Source organism: Balaenoptera physalus, assembly GCF_965194825.1.
Source record: "Balaenoptera physalus genome assembly, chromosome: 12".
Lineage (NCBI taxonomy): Eukaryota > Metazoa > Chordata > Mammalia > Artiodactyla > Balaenopteridae > Balaenoptera > Balaenoptera physalus.
The window spans coordinates 81,029,053-81,048,498 of record NC_138897.1 but is presented as its reverse complement, the minus strand read 5'-3'; the positions used below and the strand labels follow the sequence as shown (position 1 = coordinate 81,048,498).

Sequence of the window (19,446 nt, the reverse complement as noted above, 5' to 3'; positions counted from 1 at the left end):
AAATATTAAAAAAAGAAAATTGGGGCTTCCCTGGTGGCGCGGTGGTTAAGAATCCGCCTGCCAATGCAGGAGACACGGGTTCGAACCCTGGTCTGGGAAGATCCCACATGCCTCGGAGCAGCTAAGCCCGTGTGCCACAACTACTGAGCCTGAGTGCCACAACTGCTGAAGCCCGTGCGCCTAGAGCCTGTGCTCCACAAGAGAAGCCACCGCAACGAGAAGCCCGCGCACCGCAAGGAAGAGCAGCCCCCACTCGCCGCAACTAGAGAAAGGCCGCGCACAGCAACGAAGACCCAACTCAGCCAAAAATAAATACATAAAATAAAATTTAAAAAAAATCTACCTCCTAGGGAGATACTAGGGCTGTTACGAGTATTAATGAGATAATACATTTGGAGCTTGCAGCACAGTGTCTTGGCATATACTGACTGAATTACTTTTCCCCTCCACTTTTATTGAGATATAATTGATAAATAAATTGACTGGATTACTATAGATCTAAGGTGCTGCTTAGTTGGCTCAGCACCGGGATAGGGGTGAAGGGATCTTGAACTTTTCTGGCAGATTTCTACTGTTGGTCAGCACCTCTTTCCCCTGCTGTCCCCTGGGTCACCTTCCCAGAGGAGTTCCCGGGTCCTCAACAATTAATCAAAGACAAGTCTAACTGGTCCTTCAGCACAGAGAAGAAACAGGATAAGCAGTAGCAGCAGATCCCTAACTTTGACCAAAACTTTCTCCCCTCCTTTCCTCACTCTCCAGCATGTGACTCGGAAGGGATTTTAATAGCAACGGCCGCTTCTACCAGCTAGGTTGATTCCACCAGCGAAGGGGAGGAAAAGGATCCATTGAAGTGACAACTGGGGGTCGGGGGGGGGGGGCGGTGCGGTGTGGGTGTCGTCCCTTTCCGCGCCGGCGCGTTCTGTCACAACCCCGCGACCATTGCGACAGAAGAGAGAGAGATCGGCGCTGGCCCTTTAACAGCCCCTTCTCGGGGGCCTGCCCCGCGCGTGCGCACTGCGGTTCTGCGCTTGTCATCATGGCGACGCGGGGCCATGTGCAGGACCCTAACGACAGGCGCCTCCGGCCCATTTACGGTGAGTACTTGGGGCCAGTCTGGTTGCCAGCCAGAGGCGCCGAGGGCTGCGGAGCCCGGGGCAAAGGCCCGGGAGGGGCGCTGAGGGGCCGGGAGCAGGGCTGGCGGGCACAGGGGGCGGGCCGCGCGGGCCTCTAGGCCGCAGCCACGGGCCTCGCGTAAGCGCCGGCCTGGCCTTCCTGAGCCCTGAGGTGGCAGCGGCGTGGTCAGGGCAGTGGCATGTCGGCAGAGCTGGCCTGACAGGCGAACCCTGTGAGACACTTCCTCTCGCAGAGACCTGCGCTACCCGCAGCCTACGTTGTCGGGGCCACGCCAAGGGAGACCCAAGGTCTGCCCGCAGGTGGAAGCTGGCTCCGGCGTGAGGGTGGGACACCCCACTTGAGGGAAAATTCCCCGCTCAAGACTTTTTACCTATGGGAACGGGGCCTAAAGTGTTGTCCGACTAACTGTACTCGGTGCACATGGAGAAACAGAGGTCCCGGGAGGGGAAGGGGCTGACGCAAGGTCACCCAGATCGAGTCGGGAGCAGGCCTGGATTTGAGGCTCCCAATCCAGAGCTCTTTGGCGGAGGAACAGCTGCTCTGGGCACACGTGGGAGGCGGGGGCGGGGTGGGGCGAGGCGGGTGGGGGGTGGGGGTGGCTTGGGCCCAAAATAGCGGTGAAGCGACTGTAATAGCTCGTGTCGAGGGGCATGCAGGGCTTTTCGTTTTTGCAGCTTCTCTGGTTTTTCTCTGCAGTTTGCCTTCCGCATGCTAAGTGGATCCTCCTCCATAACGTTGACCTCAACCCTCGGGCCTTAAGACCTTGATGGCATTCTGCTATACCGGTTGTGAAAAATCACATATTTGAGTCAGGGAGAAACACCTCTTCAATGACCGAGTTGTTCTATAATTGGATAGTGGTCCCTTTTGTATTTCCTTTCCTCTTAGATGGTTGTGTGGTCTTGGTCTAGCTCAGTTCATGGTGAGGAAGGCGTCAAGTTCAGTGGTTTTTGCAGAATTAGACCTCTTGTTTGTAGTGTGGATGTTACTAAATGGAGGCTTCTTCGCATAGCTGAGATCATTTAACTTTTTTGGAAGGAGGTAACTATGATTCTGGTACAATTGGTAGTGCTTTTTGTAATTTGTATGATGCTTTGCTCTTGCATCTCATTTCAACAACAACCTTGTGAGGTGGGAAATAATAATAACAGCTAACGTGTATAGGCTGCTAATTATGTCAGTCACTGTCCTTGGTCTTAATTATTTAATCTTCACACATCCTTCGGAGGTGGCTACTTTTCCCCAGTCCCACTTCCCTCTCTCTCCCCCTTTTCTTTCCACAGATGAGAAAACTGGGGCTTTACTGATGTGTAATTTGTCTAAGGTCACTCAGCTAACATGAAGCTAGGATCTTAACCCCTGTGGAATGTCCCAGGCTTACTCTTTTAACCACTGTGCTAGAAATCACCTCACTTTGAGCTGGAGACACTGACTTGCCAAAGGTCACATAGGTGGAGAGTGGTGGATTTCCATTTTCCCAGGGCTAAATGTTCTCATGCCCTCCAGTGTACATTTTAAAGGGCAGAGATGAAATATGTAAGGGTGCTTGAGGGTAAGAAATTAATCCAGGGTTCACAATTGGTGGCTGGTTACAGCTCTCTGCAGCAGCTGCCTGCAGATTTTTTCTTTTTTAACTAAAAAGATTGAATACTTTTAGGAATAATTGGATTTCTAAAATTGTTCTTGAGGACCAAAGAAAATGCCTTTGGTGTCCCATAAGTCACTTAGAAATAATAATGTTTTGAAACTATCCAATAAGAAAAACCTCTAGTCTGTTTCACACTGGTAGACATCAGGATATGTTAACCAGATGTGATAGGTCATATTCTCAAAACTGAAGCCAGAATTATGTAGCTTTTGTTATAGTTACATGGGAAGAAGATTAGAAAATACTTACTTTAGGAATTCCAAGGCAATTAATATAAACTGACAGAAATAGGAAAAGAAAGACAGTCCTTGACTTCAGCACTTTTGACTTTTGACCTCTAGACTTTGGGACAGCCTCTGCTTTTGTGTTTAAATATATTAGTATCCCTAAACCACTATCGTTCTTGAATTTAGACCTTCATTAGCTGACAGATGAACATGCTTATGCATGGTGGTGCTTGCCCACCAGACAAAAGTTCAACAACACTCAGTCTTGACTGAGTGCTTATTTGTGTGCTAACTGTCCTATTAGGTAGATAAGATTATTGTGAGCATAGTAGTAAACTGAAGGCCAGAGATTAACTTGCTCAGAATTGCAGCTAGTAAATTGTAGAGCTGGGATTTGAACACAGGCATTCTCACTGGAGAGCTCAGCCTTTCACTGAGTTCAGATCCCGCAGCATCACGATCTTTATGCAGCATTATTTATATTGCCAAGGTTTAGGATTTTACAGCTGTTAGAAACTTTGCCTATGACCTCAGCTCTTGCTGATACTCTTGAAGATAGAAGTGGACAGGGTCATTAATTGTGAAATTATGGTGGGTTGAAATTCTATTTTTGGTGTCTAGGTATGGAATAGCTAGTTGATTAGTTGAACATCTTCGGAGTGCTTCTCTTTACTCATAAATTGGTAAGTTTGGGTATTGCATTTTTGGTTTTTGAAAACCACCTTGACCTTCCAGAACACCTACTTTATTATTCTTTCTCCTTTTGCTAAAATTATTCTCTTGTGCTATGTGGTTCTGAATAGATGTTGTATCCTCATGTGACTTGGTGAGCCCTAGTGCTTTCTTCTACCATTATTGTTTTAAAATGTTTTTAGTGGTTAGGGGATGGGTAGAGTTGGAAGATGATCAGGTATGGCACTTAATAAATTTTATAGAGGACTTCCCTGGTAGCGCAGTGGTTAAGAATCCGCCTGCCAATGCAGGGGACACGGGTTCAATCCCTGGTTCGGGAAGATCCCACATGCTGCAGAGCAGCTAAGCCCGTGCGCCACAACTACTGAGCCTGAGCTCTAGAGCCCGCGAGCCACAACTACTGAACCTGCGCTCTAGAGCCTGTGAGCCACAACTACTGAAGCCCGCGCACCTAGAGCCCGTGCTCCGCAACAAGAGAAGCCACCGCAATGAGAAGCCCGCGCACCGCAACGAAGAGTAGCCCCCACTCGCCGCAACTAGAGAAAGCCCGTGCACAGCCCCAACACAGCCATAAATAAATAAATAGATAGATAGATAAATAAATAAGAATTTCTGTATAAAAATAGTATAAAAAATTCATTTATTAAAAATTTTTTTATAGGATGCAGGAATCGCAAAATAAAAATAGAGGTTTCAAAGTTCCATAATCTTTAGAATACACGCACACACATTTACTTTTATGGCACAGGATCCTTTGTTCTAATCTGTGTTACTTGCAGTCTTTTTTTTTTTTAATACTTATTTTTTAAATTTTATTGGAGTATCGTTGATTTACAACGTTGTGTTAGTTTCAGGTGTACAACAAAGAGATTCAGTTATACATATACATATATTCATTCTTTTTTAGATTCTTTTTTCATATAAATTATCACAGAATATTGAGTAGAGTTCGCTGTGCTATACAGTAGGTCCTTGATGGTTCCTGACTTACAGTCTTGCTCTAGCCTGAATCAGGTGTAACATATTTCCCAGCTGTGTTTCCTGAATGATAGTCACTTCTTTGGTGCGTTAGGACATTTCCCTTCCCATGCGTGGCCAAACTCCAGGTAATTATTCTGTTATAGTTCGTTATTAAAACTTCCCAGGTCTTCGGTCGGATGTTGTATGTATTCTGAGCCTTCTGTTGGGCCGTGTTAGCTCAGCGAGTCTCATCCTTTGCCCAGGCGGGGCAGGGCGTCTTGGTGAGTGAAGATTATCTTGCCTTTCTGTAGAAAAGTCACTTGGCACAACCTGTTTTCTCCTGTTCTGAAATTATGACCGTTTTCCTGTTCTGAAATTATGACCATTTAAAAAGCTCTTACACTTTTAAATTCTAAAAACATTTTAAACTTAAAAAGACAGATGTTAATGCACAGAACATTCCTGGAAGAATGCAGAGTAGAGGGTAGTGGGAGCATAGGGCAAGATTAAGAGACTAATAATTCTTTTCATGTTATACCTGTATGAACTATTGGATTTTTTTTTTTACTATGACATGTATTATTTTTATTATTTAAGACATTAATTTTTTTAAAGATCAGATACTGTATGGTTTCATTCAGATAATGTTCTTTTTTATATAAATTTATTTATTATTTTTTAAAATTATTTATCTATTTTTGGCCGCGTTGGGTCTTCATTGCTGCGCGCGGGCTTTTCTCTAGCTGCGCTGAGCTGTGGGCTACTCTTCGTTGCAGTGCGCGGGCTTCTCATTGCCTTTCTGGCACCCAAGTCCAGCTCTTACTAAAAAATTGCTCAGATGTAAACCGAGTGTTTGAAACATTTTCCTGAGGGCAGAATATTCTTGTCCACGTTCTCTCCCCCTAATAAACAGTGATGACTGGCGCACAGCCTTCTCAGCAGGGCAGATGGCCAGGGAACACATTTGGTTTGGGATGATTTACCAACACCAAATGCAGCAGGCCTAGCCTGGTGGTGTTGAGGCAGTCAGTGCTGGAACTACCCCAGTGCACGCCTGATGGTGGGTGTAAATCAGGTTTTAAAGATGCATACTTCCTTCCTTTTCATTCTTTTGTTCATGCTCTTGCTTCTGTCAGAGCATCTGATTAATACTTTAAAAATACTGCACTTAGTATCTTCTTGAGAATTAGGAGAAACCAGTTGGCCATTTGGGGTATGTTTTCTGTGTGTTCACTGAAGTGATTGGATTGTGGCAAGGTAGTAAAGAAAAGAAAAATAAATTTCAAACTTGTTCTTTGTCTCCTTAGGCTCAATGAGCTATCTGTACTTATATAGTCTCTTGCTCTAAGAGTTCTGTCTAGAGAAATCGAGGCAATGAAGGGTGCAGACCTTCAGAGCCAGACTGAGCTGGGTTTCACTCTCTGCTATGATTTTGTCAATTAACCTACCTCCCTGAGCCTCTTCTGTAATATGGAGATGCTAACGGTACCTTGCTGGGTTTTGAGTAGATACCCAATAAATTTGTGTTCCCTCTGTCTTCACCCTTAAATGTCTGGGGTTTTTTTTCTTAATTAATTAATTAATTTATTTATATTTGGCTGTGTTGGGTCTTCGTTGCTGCACGCCGGCTTCCTCTAGTTGTGGCAAGTGGGGGCTACTTTTTGTTGCTGTGCAAGGGCTTCTTATTGCGGTGGCTTCTCTTGTTGTGGAGCACGGGCTCTAGGCATGCGGGCTTCAGTAGTTGTAGCACTCGGGCTCAGGAGTTGTGGCTCGCGGGCTCTAGAGCGCAGGCTCAGTAGTTGTGGCACACGGACTTAGTTGCTCCGCAGCACGTGGGATCTTCCCGGACCAGGGATTGAACCCATGTCCCCTGAATTGGCAGGCGGATTCTTGACCACTGTGCCACCAGGGGAGTCCCCTAAGAAATTAACTGAAAAGACTAAAAAATCTAACTTAATAGCAGGAAGCCATCACTAATAATTGGTTCTTTGAACATCTTGTTGTGGTCACTTTGTATGTATATATCTCTCACTCCCCTGATAGACTACTCAATTTCTAGAAGATTTTTTTCCTATACAGTTTGTTCATTTATGTATTCCTTTCTTCATTCAGCTTATTTATTGAGAGCCTAATATGTGCTAGGCACAATGTAGATTCAGGGAATGAGAGAGTACCAGACAGCACAGACATGATTTCTGCTTTCAGGGAGCTTGTAGTTTCAAGAGGTTTTTTAAACAATAGTATACATAATCATTACATTTGTGTTAAGGACTTTGAAGGAAAAGTACCGGTTACCATGAGAGCACACACTATGACATCTCGACTGTTGGGAACATTTCAAGAAAAGGTTCTCTGTGGAAGTGACATTTTACTTTGGAAAAGAAAAAAGAGCAAAGGTTAGTCAGGTGATCAGATGGAAAGGAGTGATGGTCAGAGTGTGTAAGAAAGATGGACAGAGAGAGTATGTACTTGATGACCTAAGAAAAGACTTGTGTGGTTGGAATGTAGAGAAGGGTGAGATGAGGCTACAGAGGTAGAGGGACTCAGCTTTGTAAGCCATTTTAAGGATTTTGAAGTTTGTTTTAGAGACAGTGGGAGGGATTACCTGGCTGTCCAGCGGTTAGGACTCTCGCTTCCATTGCAGGGGGCATGGATTCAGTCCGTGGTCGGGGAACTAAGATCCCACATGCTGTGTGGCCAAAAGTAAATAAATAAATTTTTAAAATTAAAAATAAAATAAAATAGAAATAATATGTATCATTACCATCAGTGGAATACCTGTCACTTGCCCTGAGAAAACAAAACCATAAAATTAAGTACACACAGTGAAAACAAAACAATGTTATTAAGGTCTTAACTAGTTTCTGATAGTTGTGAAACTCTAAATCTGAGACCTGTTCCTTCTCCATTAAAAAAAAAAAAAAGGCATTAGCAAGTGTTAAAGAAATGACAGGCTGATACCAACCTGAGACTATCTCCTTAATATAAAGGAAATATTACAAAAGGTCAGTTTTCTCACTATCCATGTTATCTAGTGCTGCCTGCAAGGACCACTTAAAAACATTTTAGTTGGAGTGATAACCATGCTTTGAAAAACACTGCTTTAAACTGATACAACATCATCTTATTATTTCCTATGCCTGATTTGTGGACGGCTGACTTGGCTTACTCCTCATATTAAGGGAACAATACCAGTCCTCATGGTCAAGCCACAGTTACCCTTGAGTAAGTTTTAAAAAGGCTAAAAAAACAGACTTAGGGTATCATTTTTATTGGTCTGTTTTCTCCAAGGGCTACATAATTTATTTTTTAAATAAATTTATTTATTCATTTATTTAATTTTTGGCTGCATTGGGTCTTTGCTGCTGCACTCGGGTTTTCTCCAGTTGGTGAGAGTGGGGGCTACTCTTTGTTGTGGTGCGTGGGCTTCTCATTACGGTGGCTTCTCTTGTTGCGGAGCACGGGCTCTAGGCGCGTGGGCTTCAAAAGTTGTGGCTCCTGGGCTCTAGAGCGCAGGCTCAGTAGTTGTGGCGCACGGGCTTAGTTGTTCCACGGCATGTGGGATCTTCCTGGACCGGGCTCGAACCCGTGTCCCCTGCATTGGCAGGCAGATTCTTAACCACTGCGCAACCAGGGAAGCCCGGGCTACATAATTTATATTACAGAGTCAGCGATGTAAAATAGAAATAAACTTTTCCCAAGAGACTCAGCAACCAATTAATCAGCAATCACCTAGGTGTCCAGGAAGGGGGACCTTGACAGCAGTCTAAATGTGGTGAGGTGTCTTAGTTAAAATTAAAACCCTTCTGGGTGCAAGGAACAGAAACCCTTTGACACAAGCTCAAGTAGAGGGAGGTTGTTTATAAACCCTTGTGGGAGCTTAGGGCAGAAATGCAGTGTTCTAGAGCCTGATGGAAACTGGAAAGCTGTCAGGATCTGAAGCTTCTTTCTCAGATGCTCATCTCTGCTCTTATCTGTTTGTGTCTATTCTTTTCTCTGCTAGGTTCTTCAAACTGTTTTTTTCTGCTTACTCCTCAGTTTACCTGGGGCCCAACATGTTGGCTTTGTGGCCGCACCAAGCTGAGAATAGAGTAGGGAGAGGTCATTAGCCTCCCCCCACAAGCTTAATCAGCACTGCCCCTTCCCCAATTTTTTGATAAAGATAATTGACATTCTTTATTCTTTTATAAATGTTATATGAATGAAGAGTCAAGAGATAACTCCTTTTCTTCACTCCCCATTAACCAACGTACGTCTCCCAAGGCTCCTTCCAAATGGAGATTCTGGAGCTGCCACTGGTAATCTCAAACTGGAAATATTTATTGCCTTCCAAATGGGTTCTCCATAGCTTTCTTTTCTTTTCTTTTGTTAATATTTATTTATTTATTTGGTTGCATTGGGTCTTAGTTGTGGCAGGTGGGCTCCTTAGTTGTAGCACGTGGGCTCCTTAGTTGCAGCTTGCCAGCTCCTTAGTTGCGGCACGTGGGCTCCTTAGTTGTGGCATGCGAACTCTTAGTTGCAGCATGCATGTGGCATCTAGTTCCCCGACGAGGAATCGAACCCGGGCCCCCTGCATTGGGAGCGTGGAGCCTTATCCACTGTGCCACCAGGGAAGTCCGACTCCAGATTTCAGTGTTGTAATTACAGATTGCCAGGAAGAAACTTGATTTACTCAGTTTGGGTCAAATGTCCACTCCATTGGGCTTCAGTTGCATGACCTAGACATGCTCATCCAATTCTACCCCTTCAGCAGAGTCTGTGGAAACCATGCCCACAGAAGAGGGCGTGGGTACAGTGTATTTATATATCAGAGCCTTGTCAACAACAGAGGGAAAAGTTCAATATCCTTGTAGTCCTAACCTCTGGTCTGATCCATCTATGGGCAGATCCTCAGAGCTGGGGTTTCATCAAAGATACCTGCTCTTTGGGAAGACTTCAAGATATGTTCTATGAACCTGGAGTCTTGCAAGACTGAGTCAGACGTAACTTAGAACTCACTCAGCATGAGATCAGCACCAGGTTATTAGGAAGAGAAGATATCATTTATTGAGCTGAAATGTCTCTGTCAGATATTCTGTAAGGACAAATGGTGGCCTATCGGCTGAGATGAGAATTTAAGAAAACTGGTATTAGATATTTGGGTATTCAGGCCAAGATTGTGATTTCTGTGATTCTCTAATCTCTCTACCTGAGTGTTAAGTCTTTGATCTTTTCTAGATTGTGATTCCCTCCAGAGTGAGGCTTCTTAATCTTTTTACCTAGCATTATTGGTGCTCATCAACATTAGGTGCATTGAAGAAAAACTAAAGAGATGAAACTCATGTGTTCATGTTGCTGTCTGTTAAAGGTTGTGGTAAAGTATTCATAGGAGAAAAATTGAAACTGTTAGGTAAAATGATAGTGTATTTCTGTTATTTGGCCCTGGGCCACCAGGGCCACAGATGATCTTGAGTTGTCTGTACCTCCTCTGTCCCTGTTGCTGACTTGGGACCTTGATGAGCAAAGAGGGACCAATAGTAGTAGTAGATTGTGAACTAGCCTGAGTTCAGTCATCTTTCTGTATTTCGAATCTACATCTACCACCCTATTTCCCATTTATAACACTCTCACGTTCCTTTTCTAGAAATGAATCTTTGCTTTTATTATATTTTTTTAATTAATCGACTTTATTTTTTAGAGCAGTTTTAGGTTAAGTTTACAGAAAAAGAGTGGAAAGTACAGAGTTCCTATTCACCCCCACACACCTCTCTTCTCCCCCAGTTTCCCATGTTATTAACACTTGCATTAGTGTGGTGCATTTGCTACAGTTGCTGAGCCAATACATATGTTATTGCTAACTAAAGTCCATAGTTTACTAGTTTACATTAGGGTTCATTTGTGTGTTGCACATTCTATGAATTTTGCAAAGGTATGATGACATGTATCCTTCATTACAGTATCATACAGAATAGTTTCACTGCACTGAAAAATCCCCTGTTCTCCACCTATTCATCCCTCCCCCAGCTCCTGGCAACCACTGATTGTTTACTCTGCCTATAATTTTGCTTTTTCCAGAATGTCATACACTTGGAATCATATAGTATGTAGCTTTGTCATGTTGGCTTCTTTCACTTAGCAATATGTATTTAAGAGTCCCCCATATTTTTTTTGTGGCTTGCTAGCTCATTTCTTTCCTTTCTTTTTTTTTTTTATAAATTTATTTATTTATTTTTGGCTGCGTTGGGCCTTTGTTGCTGTGTGCGGGCTTTCTCTAGTTGCGGCGAGCGGGGGCTACTCTTCGTTGTGGTGCGCAGGCTTCTCATTGTGGCGGCTTCTCTTGTTGCGGAGCACGGGCTCTAGGTGCGTGGGATTCAGTAGTTGTGGCACTCGGGCTCAGTAGTTGTGGCTCACGGGCTCTAGAGCACAGGCTCAGTAGTTGTGGCGCATGGGCTCATTTCTTTTTATCACTGAATAATATATCATTGTATGGATGGATATACCACAGTTTGTTTATCCATTTGCCTGTTGAAGAGCATCTTGGTTCCTTCCAAGTTTTGGCAATCATGTATAAAGCTGCTATAAACATTTGCGTGCAGATTTTTGTGTGAAAGTAAGTTTTCAGCTCATTTGGGTAGATAACAAGGAGCTGGATTATATGTTTAGAGTATGTTTAATTTTTTAAGAAACTGCCAAACAGTCTTCCAAGGTGTCTGTGCCATTTTGCATTCCCACTAGCAGTGAATGAGAGCTGCTTTTGCTCCATGTCCTCACCAGCATTTGGTCCATAGATTAATTTGAGTTGTTTATGTTTTGTCTGTCCCTATGCTGATTTGGGACCTTGATGAGCAAAGAGGGACTTGGTAGTAGTAGTAGGTTGTGGACTGGCCTGTGTTTAGTCATCTTTCTGTATATAGAATTGACAGCTACCACCGTTTCCCATCTAAAACACTTGTCATTTTCTTTCAGATCCTCTCATCTGAAAATTAATCTTTGCTTTTCTTCCTTAACACAATTTTATAGCAGGTCTCCATATGCCTTGAATTTTGGAATGGATGCATAGCTTAGGGAACCTAGAAGTCAATTTTTCTTCAAAGTCAGCGCTAGTTTCTATTTCAACCAGAGTGTATGAAAGTGCTGCTTTCCCTACATCCTTGTCTACTCCTGATATTGCTGGATTTACTCCCCCACTCACTATTCTCTTCTTATTTTTTTCTTCAACGAATTATTCTTAACTCTGTGGCATAGTAAGACTCACTGAACATTTTATTGAGGGAACATGGTCCATTTGGTAGATTTGAAGCTTGAATATAATAAAGGTTTTTTTTTTTTAGATATTTTAATTTTTGTGTAACTAAATGCATTTGTTTCCCATAGGTAAAAATATTAGTGTCATCTATCATCTAAATATATTTGGTCTCGAATCTTCATTAAGGATTAGTATAACTGGATTATATTGCTTTTGGATGAGAGATGACTGTAGAAATTTAAGATTGTGTTCTGGACCATCCTAGCCATTTAGAGTTAAAATCAGCTCCATGATGTTTTTAATACCAAATTAGGGTACTTTCTGAAACAGCTGATACTAGCCTATGCATTTTTCATATTTGTTTTTGAAGGAATATAATAACTCATAATTTCTGTTTTCATAGATTACCTTGATAATGGTAATAATAAAATGGCAATTCAGCAAGCAGATAAATTGTTGAAAAAGCATAAGGATCTTCATTGTGCTAAGGTAAGTTCATTTGCCCTTGAGTTACTTATGTTTGGTGGGTTATATACTGTAATCTTTAAAGGGAAGAGGTGTTTAATCTCTTTAGTGACTATCTGTGTTTTTCAGAGTATTTTTTAGGCCATTTATTTGCCTGATCACTTAAATGAAATGCCATAAAGAGTATTTAATTAAACGCTAGCTGCTTGTTTTTTTGGGCATGACTTATCTAATTTAATTATTTTATTTTCACAAAGTCCTTTTTTTTTCCCCCACAAAGTCCTTTTAAGCAATGTTGTGCATTCTTTTTGTTTTGTGCATTCTTAATATGACTGAAATAGGAAATAATCTTTTTTTTTTTAAGGGAACTTTATTTTTATTTATTTATTTATTTTTGGTTGTGTTGGGTCCTCGTTGCTGCATGGGCTTTCTTTAGTTGTGGCGAGTGGGGGCCACTCTTTGTTGTGGTGCTCAAGTTTCTCATTGCGGTGGTGTCTCTTGTTGCGGAGCACGGGCTCTAGGTGCTGGCTTCAGTAGTTATGGCTCGCGGGCTCTAGAGCGCAGGCTTAGTAGTTGTGGCTCATGGGCTTAGTTGTTCCGTGGCGTGTGGCATACTCCTGGACCAGGGCTCAAACCTGTGTCCCCTGCATTGGCAGGCGGACTCTTAACCACTGAGCCACCAGGGAAGCCCTGGCAATAATCTTTATTTGCTGATATTTTTAGTAAAATAGTTTAGTTGATTCACAACCTAGGCATACCTTATAACTTACTTTGTGATTTCAAATTGGCTTTCTCTGGTTCATATTTCCTTTTCTGTCCTTTTAAAACTCATTTGTCTTTTCTTTCTATCAGGTTTTAAAGGCAATTGGTTTACAGAGAACTGGAAAGCAAGAGGAAGCCTTCATCTTGGCGCAGGAGGTGGCAGCCCTTGAACCCACAGACGACAACTCGCTGCAGGCACTGACTATTCTTTACCGGGAGATGCATCGACGTATGTTTCTTTCTTTTCATTGTTTTTAAAACTGTGCTTAATTTTTTGGGTATTTCTGAGTTCTCTGTTTGTCTGATTTACTTATCACTCATGATTTGATGGATGGCAACAGGTAAAAAATGCATTAACCATGGCTTGCAAAGGCTGTAGGCAGAGTGGATATTTTACATGTATTAGGATCCTTGAATTGGAATGAGGACTTGAATTTCATTTATGGCATTTTGATTTGCTAAATGAAAGAGTTGCCTTTTTTTCCACTTTTTAATATGGAAAATTTCAAACATAGAAACAGAGAATAGCATAATAAATCCCTTTGTGTCCATTTCTCACCTTCAGCAGTTATTGAGACATGGTCAATTTTATGTATACCCCTCTGCCTGCCAGATTATTTCTAAGCATATCCTAGATAGTCTGCCTAGTTTCATCTATAAACAAAGTTTTTCATTGTTGATTTCTTAAATATTTTATTATGAAATACATATCTTTAATAATACATATTATAGAAGAATATGTTTTATGTAGCAATAGAACATTTGATGTGGAATAAATGAACATTCATAAACCTACCACGCAATTTAAGAAATAGAGCATTATCAGTACAGGCATACCTTGGAGGTATCATGGGTTTGGTTTCACATTAAAGTGAATATTGCAGTAAAGTGAGTCATATGAATTTTTTGGTTTCCCAGTTCTCTCAGCCTTCATAGAATTAAAGAGAGAGTCAGGGTCTTGCTCTGGGTCAGGCTTTGGCTTAAGGGAATATTGTGGCTAGTTTGATCTTCTATCCAGACCACTAAAACTTTCTCCGTTTCACTTTTTTATCATTTATGTGTTCACTGGAGTAGTACTTTTTTTTTTTTTTTGGCCGTGCCTCACGGCTTGTGAGATCTAGTTCCCCGAACAGATGTTGAACCTGTGTTCCCTGCAGTGGAAGGTCGGAGTCCTAACCACTGGACCTCTAGGGAATTCCCTGGAGTAGTACTTTTAATTTCCTTCAAGAACTTTTCCTTTGAATTTACAACTTGGCTAACTGGCACAAGAGGCCTAGCTTTCAGCCTGTCTTGGCTTTCGACATGCCTTCCTCACTATGCTTAATCATTTCTAGCTTTTGATTTAAAGTGCCAGACATGTGGCACTCTTCCTTTCACTTGACGCCATTGTAGGGTTATTAATTGGCCTAATTTCAGTGTTGTGTCTCAAAAAATAGGGAAGCCTGAGGAGAGGGAGATAGATGGGAACGGCCAGATAGTGGAGCAGTCAGAACACACACATATTTGTTGATTAAGTTCAAGGTCTTATATGGTTGTGATTTGTGGTGCCCCCAAACAATTACAGTAGTAACTTCAAAGATCACTGGTCATAGATCACCATAACAAATACAATAATAATGAAAAAGTTTGAAATATCGTGAGAATTACCAAAATGTAACACAGAGACACAAAGTGAGCAAATGCTGTTGGAAAAATGGTGCCAGTGACTTGCTTAGATGCAAGGCTTAGCCACAAACCTTCAATCTGTAAAACACACAATATCTGCAAAGCACAGTAAAGGGAAGTGCAATAAAATGAGGTATGTCTGTACTAAGAAGACTCCCTGTGTGTCCTTCATCAATCTCATTTCCCCTTTAACTTCCTAAGAGGGATTTGCTATCCTGAATATTTTTTATTCTCTTGCTTGTCTTTAAATCTTTATCACATTTGTTTTTCTAAGTAATACATTAGTAGTTTCACTTATTTTGGACTTAATATAAATGGATTCATGCTGTACATTTTCTGTGACTTGCACTTTTCATCTAATATCCAAGTGGTTGTAGTTAATTCATGTTTACTGCCACAGATACTTCACTGGGTGACTACACTAGAATCTAGAGTGGAGGTGCTAGGTCATAGGGTATGTGTAGGTTCAGCCTAAAGAAAAACATGGTGTCAACTTGTCTTCTAAATTTACCTTCCCATTAGCAGTGTATCAGAGTTCCAGAGTTCCACATCCTTGTCATTGGTATTCTTTTTTTTTAAAATTAATGTGATATTTATTTATTTATTTGCTCTGGGTCTTAGTTGCAGCAGGCAGGCTCCATAGTTGCAGCTCACCAGCTCCTTAGTTGCGGCACGTGGGATCCTTAGTTGTGGCATGTGAACTCTTAGTTGCAGCATGAATGTGCGATCTAGTTCCCTGACCGGGGATCGAACCCAGGTCCCCTGCATTGGGAGCTCGGAGTCTTAACAACTGCACCACCAGGGAAGTCCCGTCATTGGTATTCTTAGACTTAAAAAATTTTGCCATCAAGCCATCATGTTGTACTCCTAAAAATATACAGCTTTTGTCAATTGTTTCTCAGTAAAACTGGAAAAAATAAAATAAAATTTTTGCCAACCTAGCAGGCAGAAAATGTTATTTTATAGTTCAGTTTTGTGTTTCATTCTTATAAAAGATAAAACTTAAGAGTTGAGGTATTATATCTGATTATTTAGGGATTATGTTGATTTAGGGGTATGGATTCTCTCCCAGCGTTTCAAAAAAATAATTATCTATCCTACAAGTATTGGTTGAATGTTTTTCTATGACAAGTATTGTATCAGAGTCAAAGATGAAAGGTATTCTTTGCTTTCATGTTACTCATAGTCTATGAGGAAACATAGATCAGTAGATAGTATGTTGCATTATGTATTAATAAATTGTATAAGAGCATTATTTAAAAGATTTAAAGATGGCAGAAGGAAGCAGTGATCAAACTGGGATGGAGGAGCAAAGATCGTGTTCAAGGAAGGATTACATTTGAACTGGGTCTTGGATGATGTTCACTCAGTAGAAAAGAGAGGAAAGGGGGATCCAGGCAGAGGGAACACTGTTAAAGTCATGGAGGTCTGATACAACACAGGGAATCTAGTGGAACTACTACAAGTAGTTTGATGTAGCTAGAGCATGAAGTGCAGGAGGGAAGAGTTTGGAAGAAGGCAGAAAGGCTAGATAGATCCTGGAGGGTCTTGTTCATTGTAAACGTCATGGGGAGGTCTGACCTATTCCATGCTTCATCGGAAAACACCTAAGCAAGGTAAGAGTAATGAGCAGATGAGGCAAAGCAAATACTTTCTTCTTCCTTAATGATAGGAGACATCTATTTCCTCCAAATAGGAAAAAAATTAAATGCTGTTAAGATTTGTTATACTTCAGTAATTAAAGAAAATTCTATTTCTCTTTGTTTTAGCGGAGTTAGTCACAAAACTTTATGAGGCAGCTGTGAAGAAAGTTCCCAATAGTGAGGAATATCACTCTCACCTCTTCATGGCCTATGCCAGAGTGGGCGAATACAAGAAAATGCAACAGGTAACTTGATGCCCAAACCTCCTGGGCTGCAGGATTTTCTATTAATGTGGTTTAACTGCAGTGGTATGTGTGTCTGCATGTGTGTGTTTGCATATATGTGTAGAAGTGAATCTATGTATTTGTGTGTGGAGATCAGCCAGTTATTTTTTGTGTGTGTTTTAAAGATGAACAATTATTCAAGTTCTTTAAATGTTTTCTTTGGGAAATGTGATTGTTCCTTTGTGGCCTGATGGTATGTTTTGTTTGGTTCTGGTAAGTTGGCTGCAGATTGTCTCACTGCATCAGATTGCTGTTATATTTTCAGAAAATGGGCAGAAATCCTAGAGCAAAAAATGAACAGACTATAGAAGGATTAACTGTAAAAGCTTACATCTATTTTGTAAATTTAACTGTTTATATAGCCTGCTAAGATTTTTAAATCCATGGGGGGAAAATCCCTATTGCTTGGAATGCTTGTTTGTTTTTTTTTTTTTCTGGATGCAGCTTATCTGCCAGTTAGCACATTTTAGGTGCTCCTTGTATACATGTGAAGGAGCCTCATTTGGATACATTTGGACTAATAGGTGCATAAAACTGATATCCCAGAGAAATGAAATTTGCACTCTTAAGCTCATAAAGGGTTATGATGTCAAGCTAGACTTTTTAAAGAAATGCTTTGTTTGTGGGTATAATATGTTCGGAAGGCTGAGCTTTCCTACTTGGATTTTTATTTTGTCTTGTTTACTTGAAATATCAAACTATAACAGTAGACAGGTAGACCAGGGAGGGTGGAAGATACTATATTAAGATAAACCCTTTCTCTTTCAAATCAATTTTTGTATTTGCTTATGTAAGTTTTTAAATTGGGAGAGTTTTTTTTGGCCCAAATGTAATTCTTTGAAGAAATTTTATCATTATTTTATTTATTGTTGGAGTATTGATATGTTCTCAGGAAAAATATTCACAGATTATAATTTTTCTTTTATTGTAAAATGGGTATATATTTTTTAAATTGGCAACACTAACATATATACATATAAATCCTTAGTATCATTTTTACTTCTAGGAATATGTTTTTTGTTTTTTGTTTTTTAATTTATTTTATTTATTTATTTTTAGCTGCGTTGGGTCTCCATTGCAGTGCACGGGCTTCATACTGAGGTGGCTTCTCTTGTTGCGGAGCACAGGCTCTAGGCACGCGGGCTTCAGTAGTTGTGGCGCACAGGCTTAGTTGCTCCATGGCATGTGGGATCTTCCCGGACCAGGGCGCGAACCCATGTCCCCTGCATTGGCAGGTGGATTTTTAACCACTGAGCCACCAGGGAAACCCCTAGGAATATGTTTTAAGTAAAGTATATTAAATGTACATTAATACAGACATAGTTAAAGAAATTGTAGTTCACCTATATGGTAGAAAAAAATGCAACACCCGGCCCCCCCCCAAGTGGTACTGTGTGTCTTTATTTGTTGACATAGAAAGATATTCCCAATATATGTTAATTGAGAAGAGCAGGTTGTAAAATGGCCTTCTCTCACTCCCCTCCCCTCCCCCCTTCCTTATTAAGTATATGTACCGAAATGTTGCCAGGATATAGGGCTGTGGATACTTTCCATCTTAATTAATGTTCTTTCTTTTTTTTTTTTTTTTTTTAAGCATGTGTTAATTTTATGATCCCACGAAATATATTTTTGAAATATATATTATACACACACTTACAAAATAACAAAAAGTACAAGTTCATGCAATAGCAATATTAAGGTAAATTTTGAAAAAGGGAAAAAAATAATCTGCCACTTGAACAGATTATATTTTTGTATGGTTTAACTTTACATGTTGCCAGAGATATATACAATTTTGCATCTTGCTTTTTGGAGACATTGCTTTGATGTGGCTTAGTAGTTATGGTTTCTTAATATGTTTTAACCATAGCTTGCTTTTGCATTATTTTAGTCTAATATATTGGAAGAATGGAGTCCTCTAGTGTTAAATGTCTTAGAATGGAATGTCTGATTTTTATTCTGCCTTTGTTGCTGCTTAAGGTAGTTACAGTTCTTAGCTTATATGTATGCTTATTTTGAAAGGGGAATGTCAGTCAGGGGTAATAGGTATTTTATAAATTACATGTTATGTTTCATAAGGGCTTCTGTTTTGTTCACTGCTGAATCCTCACTTCTTATAAGAGCATCTGCATGATAAACGTTTGTTAAATAAATGAGTGATTTGCATAAACTGGTGGAGGTAGGAGGGAGGGAAGCCAGGGAATCAGAAGATTTAAGGACTTCTGCCCCACAGATCATCTCTGGCAGGTAAATTTAAAACCACCTTGAATAAAGAGTTGCTAGTCATTCATATGGTGACTAGACTTTCCTTTTTCTGTAAGTGACATTCCTATTCTCTGAGTCACCAGTTTGCAGCCATGTTTTTCAAATTTCTCTCTGGTCAAAAGTTTTCTGTAGCAGCAGAATGCTATCACCTATAAGACAGTAAGGTGTGGGCATGAAATTTCTCTTTTATGTTAAAAGTTCATGTTAATTTAATATTCTATTCCTTTTTATTTCTGTGTGTCATTATAAAAATGTTTTCTTTCCCCAAGTTATCAAATAAAATTGGTTTTCTAACACTTTCCATTTCATTTCTCCAGTTTGGTGTTAAGAGCAGGGACCTCAAGCCATTCTAGACTCTCCTTCTCATCCTCTATGTCCATTTTGTTTCCAGATCATCTTGATTCTACCTACACAGTGTCTTTGAGGTCTCTCTCTCTCTCTCTTTTTTTTCTTTTTTTTGGCCACGGGGCTTTCG

General features: G+C 40.7%; 1 protein-coding gene across 3 annotated transcripts in view; it reads left to right on the top strand.

The window, feature by feature from the left end:
* Positions 1 to 973: 973 nt before the first annotated feature.
* The window catches only part of NAA25 (N-alpha-acetyltransferase 25, NatB auxiliary subunit), a 73,487-nt gene continuing 55,014 nt past the window's right edge, over positions 974 to 19,446 (top strand). For all 3 annotated transcript variants that reach the window (XM_082417426.1, XM_082417425.1, XM_082417427.1), the window contains exons 1-4: positions 974 to 1,094; positions 12,291 to 12,376; positions 13,205 to 13,343; positions 16,549 to 16,667. In XM_082417426.1, the coding sequence (XP_082273552.1) occupies positions 1,037 to 1,094; positions 12,291 to 12,376; positions 13,205 to 13,343; positions 16,549 to 16,667 (402 nt within the window). In that variant the 5' untranslated portion in view covers positions 974 to 1,036. The remainder of the gene's footprint in view (positions 1,095 to 12,290; positions 12,377 to 13,204; positions 13,344 to 16,548; positions 16,668 to 19,446) is intronic.